At 43.1% G+C, this 23,565-nt stretch overlaps 1 protein-coding gene and 1 long non-coding RNA gene across 2 annotated transcripts; both read right to left on the reverse strand.

Annotated features, from left to right (window-relative positions):
- Positions 1 to 2,875: 2,875 nt before the first annotated feature.
- Positions 2,876 to 3,547, reverse strand: LOC117273702 (uncharacterized). The gene has a single exon (XM_033652902.2). The coding sequence runs from the start codon at positions 3,545 to 3,547 to the stop codon at positions 2,876 to 2,878; it is 672 nt and encodes a 223-aa protein (XP_033508793.2).
- Positions 3,548 to 12,194: 8,647 nt separating this feature from the next.
- LOC108947606 (uncharacterized) lies at positions 12,195 to 14,200 on the reverse strand. Its single transcript, XR_011409591.1, has 4 exons — positions 14,092 to 14,200; positions 13,753 to 13,996; positions 13,172 to 13,658; positions 12,195 to 12,604 (listed from the first exon to the last, which is right to left on the reverse strand). It is a non-coding gene; the product is annotated as an uncharacterized lncRNA (long non-coding RNA).
- Between the last annotated feature and the right edge of the window lie 9,365 nt (positions 14,201 to 23,565).

Here is a 23,565-nt window from a genome sequence, read left to right on the forward strand (position 1 = left end):
TCATATCAAACAAGACTCTATTCTAAAACCTTCGTGCACCACCGATGATGAAAGAAACATGCAGAGACTTGTAACTATTCATCAGATCTACCAGTCGTGGAGCTCCCTATCCTTCGACAAGAACCATAGCAAATTCCTAAGCCGACTTTCCATATTATCCTTCCAAATATGCCGCAATCAAATCTGATAGCACCCATCCTAGATCCGATGACTTCATATTCTCAAATACCAGTTACTCTACTAATATGACATACTAATACTATCTAAAGCCACAACTCGTGCAATTCGTGCACCAATAAGCAACATTCCAAATGTACTCAATCACGAAAATGACTCAAACAAGAGAATCATCTCGTAAGCTCGACCGGTACCACCCCAACGTAATGCTAAGAACCCATCACACACCATAGAATCATAACACATGAATCTAACACATGGATCATATCTCAACATAACTCTGCGGTAATGTGCGACCCCATCCAAACACTGATCCATATGAAATACCTCAGCCACCATGCTCAAAATAAATAACCGCGCGCAATCCGGCATCAAGTACTCGAAGTGCATTACCATAACCATAGAGAAGAAAATGGCACAATGCCACACAAACCTGAAAGAACGTAACCAATGCGCAACCACTCATGCATTACCCAAATACCCATCTCATGCAATTTCCGCTATAAGGCCCCAATAGAACTGCACCATGGGTGCATACAACCAACGAATCACAACCCCTCGCAGCATAGAAGAGTAACTCACCGAACATATCAAAATAGGAAAAATCTTAACAACAACCGAATGGCACATACCTCAATAAGAGCAGTATAGAGCCAACCAATCCGACTCGGTGTAGAATACACATCCTAATTGGGCCTACCAATGGACCCCAAAATCAACTCCGGGCACCCACACATAAATAACCCTCTAAAAGCCCACAATGACTGAATCATAACACATACTATCGTGTAGCTAGCTTCGGCCATGACTTCACAGTCCACAACCATGGAAACAACCTACTCTTGAGAACTCTCAGTCTCCAAATCCATATAACACACGAATCCCATATCTGATCCCAACTCCACCGCCAAAATGTCTAACATATCTCTCATACACAATTATCCTACGAGGAATACTCCTAAAATTCTTCCGTGCCACATAGCAAAATTGAATATTAGCACTCGATCAACCAGGAGAGTACCGCAATACCAATGAACATCCGTAATCAAAACACAATGCCCTCTTTCAACCGCGCACCCCTCTTAGGGATTACCGAGCAACTATAACATTCATCTAAATATATAACACTGACCATTCTGTTCAGAATTTATGAACTTGCCTTCAAGAATGAACTGCCACCTTGTACATGTAAAACTTAATCTTGCACAACACACCGCGTCTATCATGCCATCATGTGGCAAGCACAACAATCTCACTATCAACCTGGAGTCACCAATAATTTATATACCCGGTTAGTTAGAAACCTTCCTCTTGCTTCCTTCCGGGAGAAAATCACAATACACAACACGTTCCCACACTGGTAGAAATATCATGTTCAAACCATGGTAGAAACCATCAAGAACACTTTGAAATCCATTTGCACCTAATCAAGCTATCAAAACTAATTTCCTCCAACTCGCCCAAGCCACGCAGGTCACTAAAGCCCAAGACTATTGCCACCAAAACATCTGTAACGTCTCCACGTCATTATTACCCAAAAGAACCGAGCATGCCATTACCATACTGGTCTAGCCTACTACCCAGTTGTCTTATTTACTTCGAGTTTCTCCTGAATTAACCTCAATTTGATACTTCTCCTTGTCATAACTCCACGATCCTTACCCAAATCTTACTACAAGACACCCTAACATAACACCACACCACCATATGGCCTGTAAGCCATTGTACTCTTCTTAAGTACCCCCATAAATACCACAACTATAACGCTCACTCTGAAAATACCTTATGCGAATTTAAAATTATTCTTCTTACCTTTCTTACACTAAAATGTAGAATCCATAATCATACAGAATTACCGCAAATTCTGGCACCATTAAATGTAATCTCATATTCTATCCATGCACAAATTCGGGAAAAAAATTCTCTAACCCATTAGAACTTTCACGGGATCCACTCACTTTGTTCAAATTATAAATTGCACCACCCAAACGGGCTTAAAGACATGTGCCTCATTAGCACAACAATGCTCGAAGGGGTGGGTAACCCTGCCTTAACACCACCGATCAAATTCACACTCCGTGCACACTACATCCTTCAAAATAACAATTTAATCATTTCAAGATTTGTTTTTTTTTCATAAAGTGCAATATAACCCGCATTCAAGAAATTTTCTTACTCAAGTCATCTCTGATATCAACCTCTACAAGTCATAACCAATCAACAAGTATGCCTCGGCCCAAAAACCAATACCGTACAAAATCGTGCAATCAAATCATAGATAGCAGACTCCCCCACTTGGCTCAAATCCATATAACAAAACATCTGATAACTTACCAAACCTAAGATAACATCTAAATTGACCATACTAAGCAATTAGATATCTACTCTAGTCTTTAGCCTCCCAATAGTCACCACACATGACCGATATACACGGTCCACCATGACAGTATCGCCCACCAGCATAGACACATGAACAGATGAAACTAGAGACTCACGGGGCATATCCAGATAATGAGAGAAATACGATGACACATACGAATAAGTGGAACCAGGGCCAAATAATATAGAGGCATCACTATGGCAAACTAAGACAATACCTGTAATCACAGCATCCGAAGCAATAACATCTGATATGGCAGGGAGTGCATAGAAATGAGTATGACCGCCACCTGATTGGCCTCCCCCTCTAGGGCGACCCCTAGCTGAATGAGCTCCACCCCGAGCTGGTTGGGCGGGTGGTGAAGTAACTGGTGCCGAAGTCAAAGGCTGCTGACTCCTCTGCTGAGATGAACCTCCCGAAAGGCGGGGAATGCCTCTTGATATAACCCAAATCTCCGCACTCAAAGCAACCTCTCTCTGCAAATGGCGGTGGGGACTGAAGGGAGCCCCGAGCACCGGGATAACTACTAGAAGGCCCCGACATAGATGAGCCCTGAGTTGATGGGGCATGAGTCGAACTCTGAGCTGGAAGGGCACTGAGAGATGATTGACCCTGATGAAAACCGAAATAACCATGACCAGATGATGTACCACGGTGAACTGGGCGAGTTGTCTGAGCATGCCTGTAAGGACGACCTCTGCCGTGGTGAAACTGATCTCCAGCAGGAACACCACCAAAACTGCCTGATCCACGAGACCTTTTGGCCACCCTCTCAATCCGCTCCTGGTTGCGGACCAATTCTATCTCCCGACCAATGTCGACAACCTCATCAAACGTAGCACCAGACACTCTCTCTCTAGTTATGAGTACCCGCAGCTGAAATGTGAGGCAATCAATGAACCTTCTGATCCTCTCCCTATCAGTGGAAACTAGCCAAACTGCATGACGGGCCAACTCAGAAAACTTCATATTGTACTGTGTCAATGTCATATTATCTTGATGCAACCTCTCGAACTATCTGCACAGCTCCTCTCTGTGAGACTGTGACACATACTTCTCCAAGAAGAGAATGAAGAACTCCTGCCACGTAAGTGGTGCTGCACCAACCGGCCTACACCTCTCATAAGCCTTCCAATTAGTAAAGGAAGCTCCAGTAAACTGTAAATTAGTGAGCGAGACCACGCTGGTCTCCAGAATACCTGTTGTACGGAGGATCCTATGACATTTGTCCAAGAAACCCTGTGCATCCTTGTAACGATCTGGCCGGTCGTTTTGAGACTTAGAGCCCCAAACCCCTATTAACTACTTTCCCCAAATCTATTTCTGCTATTGTGAGTTGCCGGGATGATTGGTTTTGAGTTTCGGAGTGTTTTGGGACACTTAGTCCCTAAATGAGAGCTTAAGTCTTAGGATTTGGATCGTAGTCAGAACTGTGTGAAGACAACTCCGGAATGGAATTTCATCGGTACCGTTAGGTGATTTTGGGTTTAGGAGCGTGTCCGGATTGTGTTTTGGAGATTCATAGCTTATTTAGGCTTGAAATGGCGAAAGTCGAATTTTTGGAGTTTTGGGCCGGTAGTGGAATTTTTAATATCGGGGTTGTTTTCCAATTTTGAAAGTTGGAGTAGGTCCGTAATGTTGATTATGACTTGTGCGCACAATTTGAGGTCAATCGGACGTGATTTGATAGGTTTCGACATCGGTTGTAGAATTTTGAAGTTTCAAGTTCTTTAAGTTTGAATTGGAGGGTGATTCGTGATTTTAGCGTTGTTTGATGTGATTAGAGAGCTCGACTAAGTTTGTATGGTATTTTAGGATTGGTTGGTATGTTTGGTCGAGGTCCCAGGGGCCTCGGGTGTGTTTTGGATGCTCAACGAGTCATCTTTGGACTTAGAGAAGTGCCAGATTTCTGGTGTTTTATTGCAGAAAAATCCTTCATCGCGTTCGCGAGAGGTGCCTCGCGATCGCGTAGAGCATCTGGGAAAGGCAGCGAAGTTGTTCTTCGCGTTAGCGATGTTGTTCCCGCATTCGCGAAGGTGTGGGACCTTAAGCCTACGCGTTCGCGTAGAGGAACGGGGTAGAGGAAGCTTCGGGCATTAAGCCTACGCGTTCGCGAAGAGGTTCCCGCGTTCGCAAAGGGTCCATCAGTGGAAGGTACACGTTCGCGAGAGTCCCCTCGCATTCGCGAAAGTGGAATTTTGGGCAGTGGAAGATTGTTCATCGCGTTCGCGATTTTGATGTCGCGTTCGCGAAGAAGAATGCACCTGGGCAGAATTTAAGGTTCAAAAACGAGGGTTGAGTTCATAACACAAAAATTTGATTGAGAGCTCGGTAGAAGGCGAAATTTGGAGAGATTTTTGGAGAAAGTTTTTGGGTAATGATTCCTAACTCCTTTATGGTTATATTCCACTAATCTATGCTTGAATTCATCGTTAAATTTCGGATTTGTTGTGAAAAATTGAGAAAACATCTTAGGCCGAATTTTGGGGTTTTGATCAAGATTTTGGTATCGGATTTGAGCAATTTTGGTACGAGTAAACTCGTGAGTGAATGGGTGTTCGTATTTTGTGACTTTTACCCGATTCCGAGACGTGGGCCCTGGGTGACTTTTTGGGCATTTTTTCTAATTTCACGCTTTAGCTTCGAATTAATTAGCTAAATTAGTTACTCGTAGTTATATTTACATTATACAATTTATTTGAATAGATTCGGGCCATTTGGAGTCGGATACTCGTGGCAAGAACGTGTTATCAAGGTGATTTGAGCGGTTCGAGGTAAGTGGCTTGCCTAACCTTGTGTTGGGGACTTTCCCCTTAGGATCTCTTGATATTATTTGGTGTGTGGGCGCCTTGTACGTGAGGTGACGAGTACGTACACGGGCTGTTATTGCAAAAATCCTGTTTATCCTTTTTAAATCATAAATTGCTTCTCTTATTAAATTGCACTAATATGCTTAATTGTTTAGTTTAGACTAGAAGAGCATGCTTACGTGTTTTAACTGCCTGTTTGACATTCTGTGCGCCATGCGTAGTTAAATCCCTATTTTCTTATCTGTGTTCAGTATAAACTGTATAACTCGATGTCATACCTGTCATTTTATCTTGCGTTGCATATTTAAATTGGGACTACGGACGTATTCCGGGAGATCCCACATGTCTTGCATATTTACTTTGGGACTACGGACGTATTCCGGGAGATCCCCCAGCACTGCATATTTACTTTGGGACTATGGACGTATTTTGGGAGATCCCCCTGTACTGCATATTCATTCGGAACTACGGGACGGTATCCCGGGAGATTTCCCACTGTGTTTACCTTGTTTTGAGCCGAGGGCTCCCTTAACTGTTAAATTTTCGAGAATTTCTTTAATTATGTTACCGTAAATTTCACTTATATATTTTACTGTTTAATTTATTATATTTACTCCGGTAGGGCCTTGACCTGACCTCGTCACTACTCGACCGAGGTTAGGCTTGGCACTTACTGGGTACCATTGTGGTGTACTCATACCCTTCCCTGCACATGTTTTCGTGTGCAGATCTAGGTGCGAGCTATCAGCCTCGGGGTTAGTACGTGCTGCTGATTCTAGGAGACTTCAAGGTACTTCTGCTTGCGTCCGCAGATCTTTGGAGTCCCCTTCTACTCCCTCGTCTAGAGACTTTCCTTATTATCTTCAGACTTTTGTATAGAGCTACATAGATTATAGCAGCTTGTGACTTAGTGATATTCCGGGTCTTGGAAAATTATTTTGTACATGCCGAGTGGTACTACTCTTGGCTATTTATAATATGTTGTTTATCCTTAAAATGTTGTGTTTTCTTTATATTTTTCGCAATAGTAGGCTTACCTAGTCGTAAAGACTAAGTGCCATCACGACACCTTACGGAGGGTTAATTTGGGGTCGTGACAAGTTGGTATCAAAGCACTAGGTTCATAGGAGTCGTGAGTCACAAGCCGGTTTATTAGAGTCTCGCGGATCGGTGCGGAGACGTTCGTACTTATCTTCGGGAGTCTGGTGCACATGGTCAAAAGCTGAGCTAAGGCCTCCTGAAGGTCTGGAATCACAATGGCCACAGGTGGTGCCTGAGCTGGTCCCACAGGCTCATCCATCACTAGGGCCTGCTCCTGAACTAGGGCAACTGGCGGATCTGCAGGCGGTGCCCTAGCTGCGGTGCGAGCTGCACCTCTGCCCCTACCGTGACCTCGGCCTCTCGCGGCCCTGACTGGTGGTACTGGTGGTTGTCCGTCCTGCCCCGTAGTACGCGTCCTCACCATCTGTGAGAGAATAGAACAACAGAAGTTTGGTTACCAGAATCAACAGATTCGCACGACAAAAATTCAATAATGTGAAATTTCCTAAGGATTCGGCAGCCTCTCGAAGATAAGTACAGACGTCTCCGTACCGATCCGCAAGACTCTACTAAACCTGCTCATGACTCATGAGACCTATGTAACCTAGGCTCTGATACCAACTCGTCACGACCCAAAATATAACCATCGTGATGACGCTTATTGTGGAACTAGGCAAGCCATAACTCAAAATCTCAACACAGAAAAATCTTTGAACATAAAGACGGAAGAAATTTAATAATTTAGGAAAGCCTTTTTGAAAACAGAAATATCTAAAATACGATACAATCCATCCCAAAACCGGGGTGTCACAGAGTACATGAGCGTCTAAATCAGAATACAGTCCACTACAGTGTCTACACAAATACACTGAAAATACAACTAGTGATAAAGAAGGAGAGTCAAGGCTTGCGAACGCCGTATAGCTACCTGGGTAGTCTCCGAACTCTGAAGCCACAATCAGTAACCGCCGTCGTGACCAAAAATGCATGGATCTGCACACAAGGTACAGGGAGTAATGTGAGTACATCCAACTCAGTAAGTAACAAGTCCAAACTTTGGACTGAAAGGTAGTGACGAACTCAACCGGTACAGATAAAATAGAAATAACTTAATAGAAACGTAGGCATGCTTTCAAATTAAATAGGCAACTCAAAACAGTAAAGTGAAGTAGATCCAAACAGTGTAAAGAATATAAATCTGCTATATCTACATGCCAATGCACATGATGTATGTGATGCACCATGTTGTCAGCCTCATGTGCTCACACTCTCGAATGCTCAACCACTTGGTAATGTATATGGCCCATATGGCCCAGGGAATATCCATCCCGGAACATATACATCACTGACTATAAGTCACCCAGTACTGAGTAAGGCCAATCCAGACCTGTGGAGAAGATCCATCTCCAGTTATTAAGTACTTCGGAAAAGATCCATGTCCAGGGAAGATCCATTCCTCAATAGTATCAATTGCGCTCACTGGGGGTATACAGACTCCGGTGGGGCTCTTACAGTCCAAGCGCTATCATAAAATCAGTATAACTGCTGCGAGTTGTAGCCCGATTCGATAAATGTCACTCATAATCAGGCTCTCAACCTCACTCAATCATCAATATCTCCAGTATCACTCACGGACTCACAATATCATGGAAACTAGCCCCAAATAATAATATGATGTATCAATAAATAACAACTGAGACTAAGATATGATATGAAATGCATGAACATGACTGAGTACGTAATATCAATGAAATCAGTGAGATAATAGCAATAAACGACCACTAGGGGTCCCAACAGTACCGGCATAAAGCCTAAACATGATATCTAGCATGATTGACAGCTCAATTACTTTATCACATGATGGAAACACAGATATCAACTAGATAGAGTCACTATACAGTGCCATGGAATCAATCAGGCCACAATTCCCACGGTGCACGCCTGCACGCCCGTCGCTTGGCATGTGCGTCACCTCAATACCAATCACATAACACAGAGTTCGGGGTTTCGAACCCTTAGAACCAGGTTTGAAAGTGTTACTTACCTTAAACCGAGCAGATCATTACATCGAAATGACTTTGCCTCTTAACTCGGTTTCCAAACGTCCCGAATCTAGCCAAAAGTTATACAATATAATCAATATAGGCTAAAGGGATCAATTCCACAAGAAAAATACTAAATCATAGCCAAAAATTCGAAATCGGCCTCCCGACCCACGTCTCAAAATCCGACAAAAGTCACAACACCCAAAAGCCTATTTACTCACGAGTCTAACCATACCAAATTTACCAAACTCCGACATCAAATGGACATTCAAATCCCCAAAACTCTCTCTCCAATTTTCAAGCCCTAAACACCCAGATTTCACTTCAAAATCTCACTAATTAGGTGGGGAAATCAGTGGCGAAACAAGTTTTATAATCCAAAAAGAGTACAAGAAGCTTACCTCAATAATCTCCTCGAAAATCTTTCTCGAAAATCGCCTAAGTCCGAGTCCAAAATGTTGAAATAAGACAAAAATCGTGAACCCTTGCTTTTAAACCTTCTGCCTAGGTTTTCGCACCTGCGGAACCGCTCCTGCACAAAAACATCTGCACCTGCGGAACCAACTAAAAACACTGGGCCCGCACATGTGCTCCAGGTCTCGCACCTGTGGAGTCACTTCTGCGGCCCTTCGTCCGCTTCTGCTGAAATGCCAAACTTTTCCTTTTTCACATCTGCGGCCCATCCTCGCATCTGCGGACTCGCAGATGCACATTCTTTCTCGCACCTGCGCCCCCTGCCCTTCCTGGCCTTGCCCGCATCTGCATCTTCTTCGCTTTTGCTTGTCCGCACCTGCGGTTCCCCAATCGCAGGTGTGATTACACCAACAGGAACAACACTTCAACTATCCTTCAACATCAAACTTTGATCTGTTAACCACCCGAAATCGACCCGAGGTCCCCGGGAGCTCAACCAAATATACCAACAAGTCTTATAACACGCTACGAACTTAGTCAAATCCTCTAATCACTTCGAACAACACAAAAAACACGAATTACACACAGATTCAAGCCTAATGAACTTTAAAATTTCCAAATTCTACAAACGACGTCAAAACCTATCAAATCACGTCCGATTGACCCCAAAATTTGCACACAAGTCATAAATGACACCACAAACCTACTCCAACTTCCAAAATTCCAATCCGACCCCGATATCAAAAAGCCAACCCCCTGTCAAACTTCCCAAAAATTCGACTTTGGCCATTTCAAGCCTAAATTAGCTACGGACCTTAAATTAACAGTCTGGACACGCTCCTAAGTCCAAAATAACACAACGGAGCTAACAGAACCGACAAAACTCCATTTCGGAGTCGTCTTCACATAATTCCGACTACGGTCAAAATCTTAAGACTTAAGCTTCCGTTTTATGGATCAAGTATCCCAAAATACTTCGAAACCAAAAACAAGACCTCCCGGTAAGTCACATAAGATGGAACATATACGGGGAAAGCAGCAAATAGGGGATCAGGGCTAATACACTCAAAGCGACCGGCCGGGTCGTTACATGATACTTGTTTATGGTGGGATTTAGTTAGTCCTTGTGAATTTGGATGATTTTACTAGGTATTGGTACTTATTGCATAATATTGTGATGAACTATAGTGAGTATTACATTATGGCCAAAGATATATGGCCTTTTTGGGTGAAATTGGAACACTTTATGCTAGTGTTAAGATTTGGCGATGTTGTGATTGGTATTGGTGTTTGGTTGGTGTATTTGTGTGGTGGTTTTAGGCCACTTTGGGTTGAAATAAAATGTTGTTTGGTAAAATGTCCTAATGGCATAGATTGTGTTTTCTGTGCTAAATTGGAGGGTAGTGCGTTGTAACGAAGTGATGACAGATGATGAGTATGGGGTTGGTGGTCATGTGCTAATTGTGTGAAATTATAATCGATTGACCACTCTATGATATTGTGTTGCAAATCATGGTGTCTGATTCATGCTATATACTTGAGTAGTATTGTAGTAGAACTTCTTGCTTTTCTTTTCTTAGTTACTAGGTTAACTTCTTGGTTTTGTGATTTACAATAGTGTAATGTAACTGTTGGTTGTATTGTTGTAATGTTACGATGGTGGTTGGGCAGGTTGGTGATGACTTGTGAAGCGCTTTTAGTGGGGTAGTATGAATCCCCAGTATACATTGTACGTGTGAACATGCCAATGACATAAGTGTGGGGTGGTCACCCCGTTTGGTCTTGCTTGTCGTTTTCCATGTTGTGGCTAATTGTGTTCGTCTTGTGCAGGTGCAATGTCTCACCGTCTCAGCAAATGTGCTAACATTGGTTCCTCTAGGGTTGCATATAGTAGTCGGAGAGGAGGTAGGCCGGCACCGATGCCCCAGTGGAGGAGAAGATAGAGCACATTGACTCGGATGTTGACAAGGTCCCAGAGTGCAGTTTTGGTATTCAGCATGTCCCAACTCACGCTAGACATTGGTTCAGGACGTTCGTCCTTGCTATGAACCTGGAGCTCGAGGTTGCTATAGATGATGGAACGTTTTCCCGGAAATATAATGAGATTTATAACATTCGGGCGTTGGTCTTTGAGAGTTTGTTCTGTCCTGGTGATGCGGTGAGCGTGAACTTAGTGAAGGAGGTTTATGCTAACTGGCAGCCTGAGGCCAGTCTCGATGTTGTATACGTGGGTGTGAGGTAAAGTGATCCATTTATCCTCCCAAGTGATCAATCAGATTATGGGATTCATGGAGCACTCTCACAAGATGTTTCAGAGGTTCCTTCATCGCCCGGACTATCCTGATATCCGGCGACAACTATATGGAGCTGACTCTTCTGCCACATAGACGCAGGATGCCAATGAGTACCACAAGGATATGAAGAAGCGCACATTCCAGCGTCCAGCCAGGATTCTTCTCCGGCTGATCAATGCCAAAATATGACTACCTAGAGTGACACTAATGTCTCAAGGATGAAGGTGTGTCTGATCTATGCCTTCTTGACCAGGATGAGGTTCGATCTTGGCAAGATCATGCTGGAGCACATGAATCTAGTGCGCTCATTTAGGGCCCGCCGCTTATATTACCCGAGTATGATCACCCGGATGCTATGGACGCACCACGTGGAAGAGGAGTTTCATTATGATTGGACGATTTTGATGCCACGACCTATTAAGGCATTTGATGTCACGACTGTGATAGACCCTCATGTTGATGCTGCTATTACTACGGACCATAGGTTGCTTCATATCAAGGAGACACTGCCGCTAATGTTTGCTGATATGCGCCTTCGCGCTAATAGAAAGGAGACAGACTTGGCTGAGCTGCAGCAGGATCATCCCCTCTCTGCTATTACTCAGCAATGATTAGGTCTAGCTGCGGGAGGATAGTTTCCACATGATGAGGACGTGAACTCCGTCCCTTCTGATGATGAGGAGTACTTAAGCACCATGTGGCGCGCCAGTGGGAATTATTAGAAAGCTCACTTTTCTGTCAGAGCAGACACATTGCACTGACGCGTCGCTCCTCGCGTCGCCCCACGTGGAGCGGTGGTGCAAATTTCTCAAAGTAATTATTTTCATGCAATTTGTGATATCCAAACTTGTTAACACCCGAACGCGATACCGGTTTAATTCCTTGAGCTTTTACTCAGACTTCAAAGCTCCAATTTATCTTTTTAACTCGGAATCACTTCCTTCAAGGTATAAAACACGTAATGAGTGCAATTCACCATCATTTAATCCCAAACACAAGTAAAATACAGTAATTAGAATGCAAACTACGGCTAAAACACTAGTTTCTAGCCTATGATAACACGCTCCAGTTATCTTATGTCACATCACAAAATAAGTTTCAGCAGCACTTGAAAACACCGTACTTTTATTATCAATACTATGTCATGTCCAAATAATTTATGTAGTACTTGCAAATACTGTAGATCTACTATCGCATATCAGCAACTCAAACATATGAGAAAGCATTACCATGTCAAAGTGTTCAAACACCATATGACTGAACCTACAAGCATACCGCTGCCTCAGAAGCTGTAGCATTAAAAAATGAGGCATCGACCTTAAGGTCTTGCATTAAAGCCTTTACAGATTCGACTTAAAACTCCAAAACATTCCCTCTTCTGTTCAGTAACTCAATTGTTTGCTTGGCTGCCCTTTGAGCATAATAACTCTCTCCTAGAAGAACCTGCATGTAAGACAAAAGTGGAAAATTATATTCAAAAAGTTGTAACTGGAAAAGGATTTTAAGAACAAAATTTCAGGGACTTGTCAGTAAAAAGGGGGGGAAAGGATGAAGCTTATATTCATAATTAACCAAACATTACTTGCAAATTAGCCAAACAAATAGCAAATTAAATAGTAGGTTTTTAACGTGGAAATGATCATGTAAACAGCACAGACTTAAAGCCAAGCTCCCTAAGTATTCTGATATTCCTGTCCTAAAGCAAGGATTTATTAGATAGATTTAAAAAAACTATTGGGGAATTCAAGAAAGAGAAAATGAGGCATATTCCATGATTTGGCAAAGAAGATTTTACCACCGTCAGACTCCTCATTGGAGAACAATAACCTTTTCAGTCTTAAGAGTTCAACACAAGGAATGGTTCCTTTTGATCTAGGAAGAGAGTCGATCAATCGATCAACAACATGTCAATCCCAAAGTAGTTGGGGTCAACTATACGAATCTGTTCCATCCATTCTGCTCTAGTCATTCATCATAGTTATATACTATTTTTATAGACTATCAACATACCACAATCCTCCTCTTTTATGCCCCAGAGAGCTAATGGCGCACAGTACAAAACTTGGTGGATAATGTGTCCACCTCTCTACCCTTCTCCACTTAAATACCAGACTGTTGTAAGGTTCCAACCCGTAGAGTGCACCTAACCATCACTAGGCCAAAAATCTGGGGCCAATCCTCCTTTATTTGGGCTTAGAACAAGAAATACTTTGCACATAACAGGAGTTCGATCAAAGAAGAGTTTCTTAACACAACAAAATAAAAAAAACTACTTTTAATCCAGAAAGAAAGGCGAAAACTTTATGCATTAAGCATCATGTACAATCAAAAGATAAGTCCTGCACTTATAGCTCAATCAAACTAATATTTCCAAGTAACTGAAAGGAGCATAAGCAAAAGGCGCAAACTAATTGAAATCGCGTAGTGAATAAATTATCAAAAATTCATTAGTGTGAATTAAACGACCAGGAAAAAATACAACTTTACCAAGTGGAACCTGAAAAAGGAAAAGCACATTAATCTCTTAGACAAAAAAGCATAACACTCTATTATCCAGTCAAAAGTAAAACGTTCAGTAAATAAAAATTAACCATGATATCGTGGTGTAGCTGGTCGGGAAGCTAGTGAACAAGGTTAACAAGGCTATTGTTGTCGACCACAAAATCTCGGAGCTGGTCCAATTGCTTCTGCTGCTCCGAGATAGTTTCCTCCATGCGCTTTGATGCTTTATGTGCTTCTTGCACCGGAAACAGTGAGGATAGTGACGTCACTGTGCCCTTTACAAGTTCTTCCACAACTTCACTTTCGACAATTTCCTCTTTTTGTTCTCTGTTTCTAACGGGAAAACAAAACACTAGGGTACCTTTAAAATATAGTTATGGACTAATGGCTTAGGTTTGAGAAAAATAATTTAACTTATATGTACTAACCGATAAAATTTAGGAATTTCGACAAAAATATGTATTTTTTGGCTTCAAAATTCTACGGATGTGTAGTTTTTATTTCTTAGGATTATATTTGCAAAAACTTGATCACAATATTGTTTTACCAAAAATGGGAATCTCAGTTCAAATAATTAAATTTCTATAAATAAAGGTTAATCCTAGTTAATAATAATATCCTTAGATCTTGATATTAGAAAAAGCAATTAATAAGCGTTCATGCAGGCAGTAAAGGCACTCCATGATAAATGCTCCGAAAAAAAAAATAAGAATAGTGGTGTAGCATATAATATTCGATAGGCAATAATAAATGGCATGTAAGTAGTTAAAGGGAATGATTCAATCAATAAAATATGGAATAAATGAACCTTCCGTCTGACAGTGATTGAAAGATAAATCCTTGAATAATCGAGGATTTCTCATATCTGATGGTCAAGTGTAGATAAGAATTTCAGTGAAAAGTAGATCATTGTATCGAGTGAAGACTGAATCTATTTGTTATTCTTACAAATGAATTTCATATGTCCCTATCATTGTCTTTTCTTCTATTTATATGGGACATGCTTCTAAGAAATCCTAAAAGTGCAAGTACAGAGAATATCTAATAGAATATTCTTCCTAGTGCCCTATCTTGAAAACTAGTCATTACAGCTCTACCGAACGTATTCGACCTCGACCTCGTCTCTTGTTGATACATTGACTACAAGCTTGTTGACTCTTCGACCACAGACTTCGCTGCTTCTTTGGACCATTTCGACGAACGACGACTTGGGAACTCTTTACTTAGTATTATCTTGACGTGGATATTCTAACGTCAGTTTTGACCCATACAGTTAGTCCCTCCACTTATTAAGGCCAGTCTCAGGCGGGCTGCATGAGAGGATTCTTTTCATTGTGGTCGAAACGGTTGGGCGAGTTGAGCTGATCGTGATGATTGTGCGAACTGGAAATATGGCCCTTCGTGAGCTGCAAACCTCGAACGCTTCATTTCACAGTCGATTAGTTAGAGTTTGTGATGTCCACGAATCAGGTTGATGTCACAATGGCATGCATCATCGTGACACGTATTCCTGATGTGCTGCTTCATTTTGCGTGCGACTCTTGATTGGACTTGACGCTTCGGTTCTGGTGCCAGGTAATAATGAGCCGATTTCTCAATTTTGATACATGAATCCTTATAAATAGGGATGTGAGGGTGTAATTTCAAAGTTTACAGATTTCCTGTATCGAAACCATATATCCTCTTCCTCTTCTTCCATTGTTGTGCATCTTTCCCCTCTGTTCCAGCGATTGTTGTGCATCTCTCTCTTTCGTTGAAACATGTCTAACGTACCCTCTGAGTCCATCGAGGGAAGTGATGCGGTCCCTCTAGCGATAGTGTTTCCCCCTCATACGGAGAACATTCCCGCTGTCGTCGAGGACGGAAGCTTCCCCACGGTGGAGGAGATAGTTCCTCGTAACCCCGATACCAGGTCTGATTTCTCGAAATTGCCTGAAGCCGAGCCTGGAACCTTTAAATCGGTGATGAAAGAGGTTGATTTATTGGAGCTTAAGGCTAAATACGGCCTTCCCAATCACGTCAAATTGATCCTTGCCAGGTGGGATACAGTGCAGGTCCACTATCATGGATACTGCGCCTTCTACGCCTACCTCTTTCACGTCGGCTACACTCTTTCTCTCCTTCCACTGGCGGAGGAATTTTGTCGCTTCTATGGCGTTTTCCTGGCTCAGATTGCATTGTATGTCTACAAACTTATAAGGATGCTCACCAAATTTGCGGAGTTGGCCGGGGTCAAGCTCACACTTCGACACTTGACGCACCTATTCGCCCCCAGCTTTTATAGGGGGACGATGCTGAATCTTCGCCATCAAGGAGGTAAATACTTGGTGGTAAAGATGGACGAAAAAGCTAACCGCCAATTCTGGCTCAACTTTTTCTTTGTTAGAACTGAGAATGTGGTGGCCAACGTTGATGGTTTCCCTGAGGTTTGGAATTGTACTCGTAAGTACACGCCTCTTTGTTTGTAGGTATCCAATTTTTCCTTCGTGTTTGTTCGTGGTTCTAATCTCCTATCCCTTCTTGTGCAGCTACGTGTTCGCCTCCGTCTTTGGTCGACAATATTTTTGACTGGGTGGGTCGGCTCCTTCCTCACATCATGGGGATACACGAGTGGTTGGGCTTTTTCAAAAAGTTTGGGCCACATCTCCCTTCGACTGGTAAGTTGTTCTCGTCTTTGGCCTCTTAGTTGTTTCTCTTTTGTGGTTTACTTTGGTTGACTTTTTTTTCCCTTTATACTTCCCTTAACTTCACCTAGGGGGTCCTCGAAGAGGTCGAGATCTCCCGCACTTACGTTCTGAAAGAGGAAAAAAGCTATGGTTTTTGGGATATAATTGTACAGGGTCGAGATCTTCTATGGTCGATCTTGCAACTTCGACTATGTCGGGGTCTCTTATGCCTTCCCCGATCTCGTCATGCACCGACCTCGACCCTGCTGATTGCTACGTCTCTTTTTCTTTTTCCTTCCTTTGTTGGGTGGTCGTGCTGTCTGAAAGAATGCGATAGCATTCCCAGGACATACGTTGCTCTCCTCGTATGCTGAATATTCCCCATGGAGTTGGGAATTTGACGACTTGGTATAAGCTGGAGGGGACAGCCTTCATGGGGTATATCCATGGTCGTCCCACTATGGCGTTGTATGCAGTGTCTTGGTCCATGATGTGGAATGTTGTTTCCAGAGTCACGTCGCCTGCCAAAATAGGGAGTGTAATTTCCCCAGACATTCGTTCAACTGCATTGTTAAAACCAGTTAGTGTGACACAGCGCGGTACTATCTTCTCCTCGAGTTTTATTTGGGTAAGTACTCGGGGATGGATAATGCACGTGTCGCTCTGTCACGACCCAAAATTTCGCACCAACGGGACCATGATGGCACTTAACATTTCACTTGCTAGGCAAGCCAACGTTAGAGAATCATTAAACCAATTCCTTATTTCCATTCAGTAAATAACAATAATTAACTAAGATGAAATATAATAAGTGCGGAATATTATAAAACTGTATTAATTACTACCACCCGGATCTGGAGTCATAATTCACGAGCATTCTAGAATTTACTACAAGTAATAGTCTGAAAGAAATACAATTGTCTGAATAAAAGAAAACAGTAGGACATAAAAGGTAGACGGGGACTTCAAGGTCTGTGAACGCCGACAGATCTACCTTGAGTCTCCGGATAGCGGACCAATAGCAAAATCTCGATCAACCTGAGCCGGTACCAAAATCTGCACATAAAGTGCAGAGTGCAGCATCAGTACAACCGGCCCCATATACTGGTAAGTGTCGAGCCTAACCTCAGCGAAGTAGTGACAAGGCTAGGACAAGACACCCACATATAACCTGAACAGTATAATCATGCTAGTGGCAACAACAGTGAAAAAAAAAATAACGTAGAAATAATGGGAAGGAGACATACAGTGGGGGAATACAATATAAAGAGTGAGAATAATGAAAAGATAGAATTAAACCGAAAATCCTTAAACGAATTGAGCAAATAAAATAGCAAAGGAAAACTGCACGGCATCACCCTTCGTTCTTTTACTCTCAGCCTCACCAAATAAATAAATAGAACGGCACGGCATTACCCTTCGTGCTTTTACACTCAACCTTGCCAAATAAATAAATAAATAAAATGGCACGGCATCACCCTTCGTACTTTTGAACCTCTCATAATATACACGGCATCACCCTTCGTGCATTACACTCTTCCTCATAATATAAATAATGCATGCACGGCATCACCCTTCGTGCTTTACACTCCTCCTCACAAATCACTGAATCACTAACAACGGATAGATAGGAGTATCACAAAGAAACCAGTATTTTACCCATAATCAATAGCACAATGTAACCTCAGCCTTGAATCAATATTCGAAAGTTACCAAATCTCAGTGAAACTAGATATAAGTCACCCTACATTTCAAATAACCCGCTAAGAATGGATAGTAGAATTCAAGGCTACAAAATAGACAAGAATAGAATTTCACTCACATGCTATGACTCGACAACGACGCATAGATGCTCGTCGCCTCACCTATACATCGTATTTAACAACCAAACACGTACAAATGAACACATAATACTTATTCCCTCAAGCCAAAGTTAGACACGACATTTACCTCGCTCTGAAGGCCACTTAATTCTCAATCACAGCTTTTTCTTTAGAATTCACCTCCCAACCACTCGTATCTATTCAAAAATAACTCAATAATATCAAATATTTCTAAAGGAATCAACTTTAATGAATAATTACAGATTTCCCAAATTTTTCTCCAAAAAGTCGAAAAATCGACCCCGGGCCCGCTTGGTCAAAACTCGAGGTTCGGACCAAAATCCATTACCCATTCATCCCCGAGCCCGAATATATAATTGATTTTGGAATCCGACCTCAAATTGAGGTCTAAATCCACAAATTTCTGAAATCTCTAGTTTCTACCCTAACCCCTAATTCTACCATGAAAACTCTAAATTTTAGGTTGATAATTCAAGAAATGTAATGGGTAATTGAAAGAAAATGGTTTAGAATCTCTTACCAACGCTTTGGGGAAGAAAATGACTCTTGAAAATCGCCTCACACCGTTTGGTTTTTGAGAAAAATGAATTTTTGGCTAAATCCCGTGTTTGGATTCTGTTAAGTGTTGGGCGACAGTGTTCATCGCGTTCGCGAGAGCACTGTCGCGTTCGCAAAGAGTATAGGCTGCCAAGCCTTCGCGTTCGCGAGACAGTGATCGCGTTCGCGTAGGCTACCATTCTCTGGTCTTCGCGTTCGCGATGAAGAACAGGCTGACTCCCCCCTCCCCAGTGCCTAACACTACACGTTCGCGAAGGGTAACGCCCTCATCGCTTCACATTCGCGACCAAGCCTTCGCGTTCGCAAAGAAGAAATCCCGGCCTCATCAGTTTACTCTTCGCGCTCGCGATAGGACCTTCGCGAACGCGAAGAAGGATATGCCAGACACCAGAATCTGCAGAAAACCAAATTTTTTCCAAGTCCAAAACATCCTGTGGCCTATCCGAAACTCACCCGAGCCCTCGGGGCTCCAAACCAAACATGCACACAAGTTTAACAACATCATACGGACCTGCTCGTGCAATCAAATCGCCAAAATAACACCTAGAACTCTAAATTTAGTACCAAATCAAATGAAATTCTCAAGAATACTTTAAAGTTACTATTTTCTCAACCGAAGGTCCGAATCACGTCAAATCAACTCCGTTCCTCACCAAATTTCACAGACAAGTCTTAAATATCATAATGAACCTGTACCAGGCTCCGGAACCAAAATACAGACCCGGTACTCACAAGGCCAAACATCAATCAATTCTTAAAAATAATTAATTTTCAGACTTCTAATTTTCATCAAAAATTCATAACTCAAGCTAGGGACCTCCGAATTTGATTGCGGGCATACGTCTAGGTCCCATAATTCAATACGGACCCATCAGGACTGTCAAAACATGGATACGTGACCGTTTACCAAAAATGTTAACCGAAGTCAACTAAAATCAATTTTTAATGCAAGAATTCTTATTTTTGTTAGTTTTCAACATAAAAGCTTTCCGAAAATATGCCCGGACTGCGGACGTAAATCGAGGAGGGTAAAAATGAGATTTTTAAGGCTTAAGAGCGCAGATTCGAGTTCTAAAACATAAGATAACCTTTTGGATCATCACATTCTCCACCTCTAAAACAACCGTTTGTCCTCGAACGGACATAGAAAAGTACCCGGGATGGTGAAAAGGTGGGGATATCTACTCCGCATATCAGACTCGGACTCCCAAGTAGCTGCCTCAATAGGCTGACCTCTCCACTGTACTCGAACTGAAGGGTAACTCTTTGATCTCAACTAGCGAACTTGCCGGGCTAGAATTGCCAACGGCTCCTCCTCGTAAGTCATTGTCCAATTGGACAGAGATGAAATCTAACACATGGGACGGATCACCGTGATACTTTCGAAGCATGGACACATGGAATACCAGATGAATAGCTGCTAAACTAGGTGGCAACGCAAGCCTGTAAGCCACATCTCCCACTCTCTCCAAAATCTCAAAAGGTCTGATATACCTAGGGCTCAACTTGCCCTTCTTCCCAAACCTCATTACACCCTTCATGGGTGATACCCGAAGTAACACTCTCTCTCCGACCATGAATGCAACATCACGAACTCTACGGTCGGCATAACTCTTCTGCCTGGACTGAGCTGTGCGAAGTCGATCCTAAATAATCTTGACCTTATCAAAGGTATCCTGTACTAAGTCTGTGCCCAATAACTAAGCCTCTCCCGGTTTGAACCACCCAACTGGCGACCGGCACCGCCTACCATATAATGCCTCAGAGGTAGCCATCTGAATGCTCAACTGGTAGCTGTTATTATAGGCAAACTCTGCAAGGGCCAAGAACTGATCCCACGATCCCCCGAAGTCTATAACACAAGCGCGGAGCATATCCTCCAAGATCTGAATAGTACGCTCGGATTGCCTGTCCGTCTGAGGATGAAATGTTGCGCTCAACTCAAATCGCGTACCCAACTCACGCTGAACTGCCCTCCAAAAGTGCGAGGTAAACTGCGTACCTCGATCAGAAATAATAGACATGGGAACACCATGAAGACGGACGATCTCCCGGATGTAAATCTCTGCCAACCGCTCCGAGGAATAGGTAACTGCCATAGGAATGAAATACGCTGACTTAGTCAGCCTGTCCACAATGACCCAAACTGCATCGAACTTGATCTGAGTCCATGGGAGTCCAACAACAAAATCCATTGTGATATGCTCCCACTTCCACTTAGGATTCTCTAACCTCTGAAGTAAACCAACAGGTCTTTGATGCTCACACTTTACCTGCAGGCAATTTAGGCACCGAGCTATATAGGCAACTATGTCCTTCTTCATTCGCCTCCACCAATAATGCTGCCTCAAGTCCTGATACATCTTGGCGGCGCCCGGATGAATAGAATACCGGGAACTGTGGGACTTCTCAAGAATCAACTCACGAAATCCATCCATATTAGGCACATAAATACGACCCTGCATCCTCAAAACTCCGTCATATCCAACAGTAATGTGCCTGGCACCACCGTACCGCACTGTGTCTCTAAGGACAAGTAAATAAGGATCGTCATCCTGCCAATCTCTGATGCGCTCAAACAAAGAAGACCGAGCAACTGTACAAGCTAGGACATGGCTGGGCTCAGAAACATCTAACCTCAGGAACTAGTTGGCCAGGCCTGAACATCCAATGCTAGTGGTCTCTCACCAACTGGAATATAAGCAAGGTTGTCCATACTCACTGCTTTTCTACTCAATGCATCGGCCACCACATTGGCCTTTCTCGGATGGTACAATATAGTGATATCATAGTCTTTCAATAGCTCCAGCCACCTCCTCTGCCTCAAATTGAGTTCCTTTTGCTTGAAAAAATACTGCAAGCTCCAATGATCAGTGAATACCTCACATGGCACGCCGTAAAGATAGTGCCTCCAAATCTTCAGCGCGTTAACAATGGCTGCCAGCTCTAGATCATGAACAGGGTAATTTTTCTCGTGAACCTTCAACTGTCGCGAAGCATATGCAATAAACTTTCCACCCTGCATCAACACCATACCCAGACCAATACGAGATGCATCACAATATACTGTTTAAGATCCTGAACCTGTGGGTAACACCAATACCGATGTCATAGTCAAAGCTGTCTTGAGCTTCTAAAAGCTCGCTTCACACTCGTCTGACCACCTGAACGGGGCACCCTTCTGGTTCAATCTGGTCAATAGGGCTACTATAGATGAAAACCCCTCCACAAATCGACAGTAATAGCCCGCCAAACCTAGGAAACTACGGATCTCTGTAGCTGATGTGGGTCTAGGCCAGTTCTGAACTGCCTCAATCTTCTTAGGATCCACCTGAATATCCTCTGCTGATACAAAGTGACCCAAGAAAGCAACTAAACTCTACCAAAACTCGCATTTTGAGAACTTAGCATATAACTGGCTGTCTCTTAGAGTCTGAAGAATGATCCGAAGGTTCAGCTCGTGCTCCTCTCGACTGTGAGAGTAGATCAAGATATCATCAATAAACACAACCACAAAGGAATCCAAGTAGGGCTTGAACACATGGTTCATCAGATCCATGAATGCTGTTGGGGCATTTGTCAGCCCAAATGACATCACTAGAAACTCGAAATGCCCGTACCGAGTCCAAAAAGCTGTCTTAGGGACATCGGATGCCCTAATCCACAACTGATGGTAGCCAGATCTCAAATCAATCTTCGAAAACACCTGGGCACCCTGAAGCTGATCAAATAAATCATCAATCCTCGGCAATGGATACATGTTTTTTATAGTGACTTTCTTCAACTGCCGATAATCTATACACATCCTCATCGATCCATCTTTCTTCTTCACAAACAACACAGGTGCACCCCAGGGCGAGACACTAGGTCTAATGAAGCCCTTATCAAGCAAATCTTGCAACTGCTCCTTCAATTCTTTCAACTCTGGCAGGGCCATACAGTATGGCGGAATGGAAATGGGTTGAGTGCCCGGAGCCAAATCAATGCAGAAATCAATATCTCTGTCAGGTGGCATACCCGGCAGGTCTGCAGGAAACACCTCTGGAAACTCACGAACAATCGGCACCGAATCCATGGAAGGAACCTCCGCACTAGAATTGCGGACATAAGACAAATAAGCTAGACACCCCTTCTCGACCATATGCCTAGCCTTCACATAAGAGATAACCCTGCTGGCAGAATGGCCAAGATTCCCTCTCCACTCTAATCGAGGCAACCTCTGCAAGGCTAAGGTCACCGTCTTGGCATGACAATTTAATATAGCATGATAAGGTGACAGCCAATCCATACCCAGTATGACATCAAAATCAACCATGTCGAGAAGTAGAAGATCTACACGAGTCTTAAGACTCCCAATGGTGACCACACACGAATGATAAACACGATCTACAATAATAGCATCTCCCACCGGTATGGACACATACACAGGAGCACTCAAAGAATCATGGGGCACAACCAAATAGGAAGAAAAATAGGATGACACATAGGAGTAAGTAGATCCTGGATCAAATAGAACTGAAGCATCTCTACTGCAAACTGAAAAAGTACCTGTGATAACAGTGTCAGATGACTCAACCTCAGGCCTGGCTGGGAAAGCATAACACCGGGACTGGGCCCCACCACCCTAAACTACGTCCCTGGGACGACCTCTAATTGGTTGGTCTCCACCTCTAAAGGCCTAACCTCCACCTCTAGTAGTTTGGCCTCTACCTCTGGTTGCCTGACCCTTGCCTCCGGCTGGCTGAGCAGGTGGTGCAGCAACTGGTACCGGAACCATGGCACGAGAACCCTGATGCTGTGAGCTGCCCGTTACCCGAGGGCAAAATCTAGCAAC

Source organism: Nicotiana tomentosiformis, chromosome 7 (genome assembly GCF_000390325.3).
Source record: "Nicotiana tomentosiformis chromosome 7, ASM39032v3, whole genome shotgun sequence".
Lineage (NCBI taxonomy): Eukaryota > Viridiplantae > Streptophyta > Magnoliopsida > Solanales > Solanaceae > Nicotiana > Nicotiana tomentosiformis.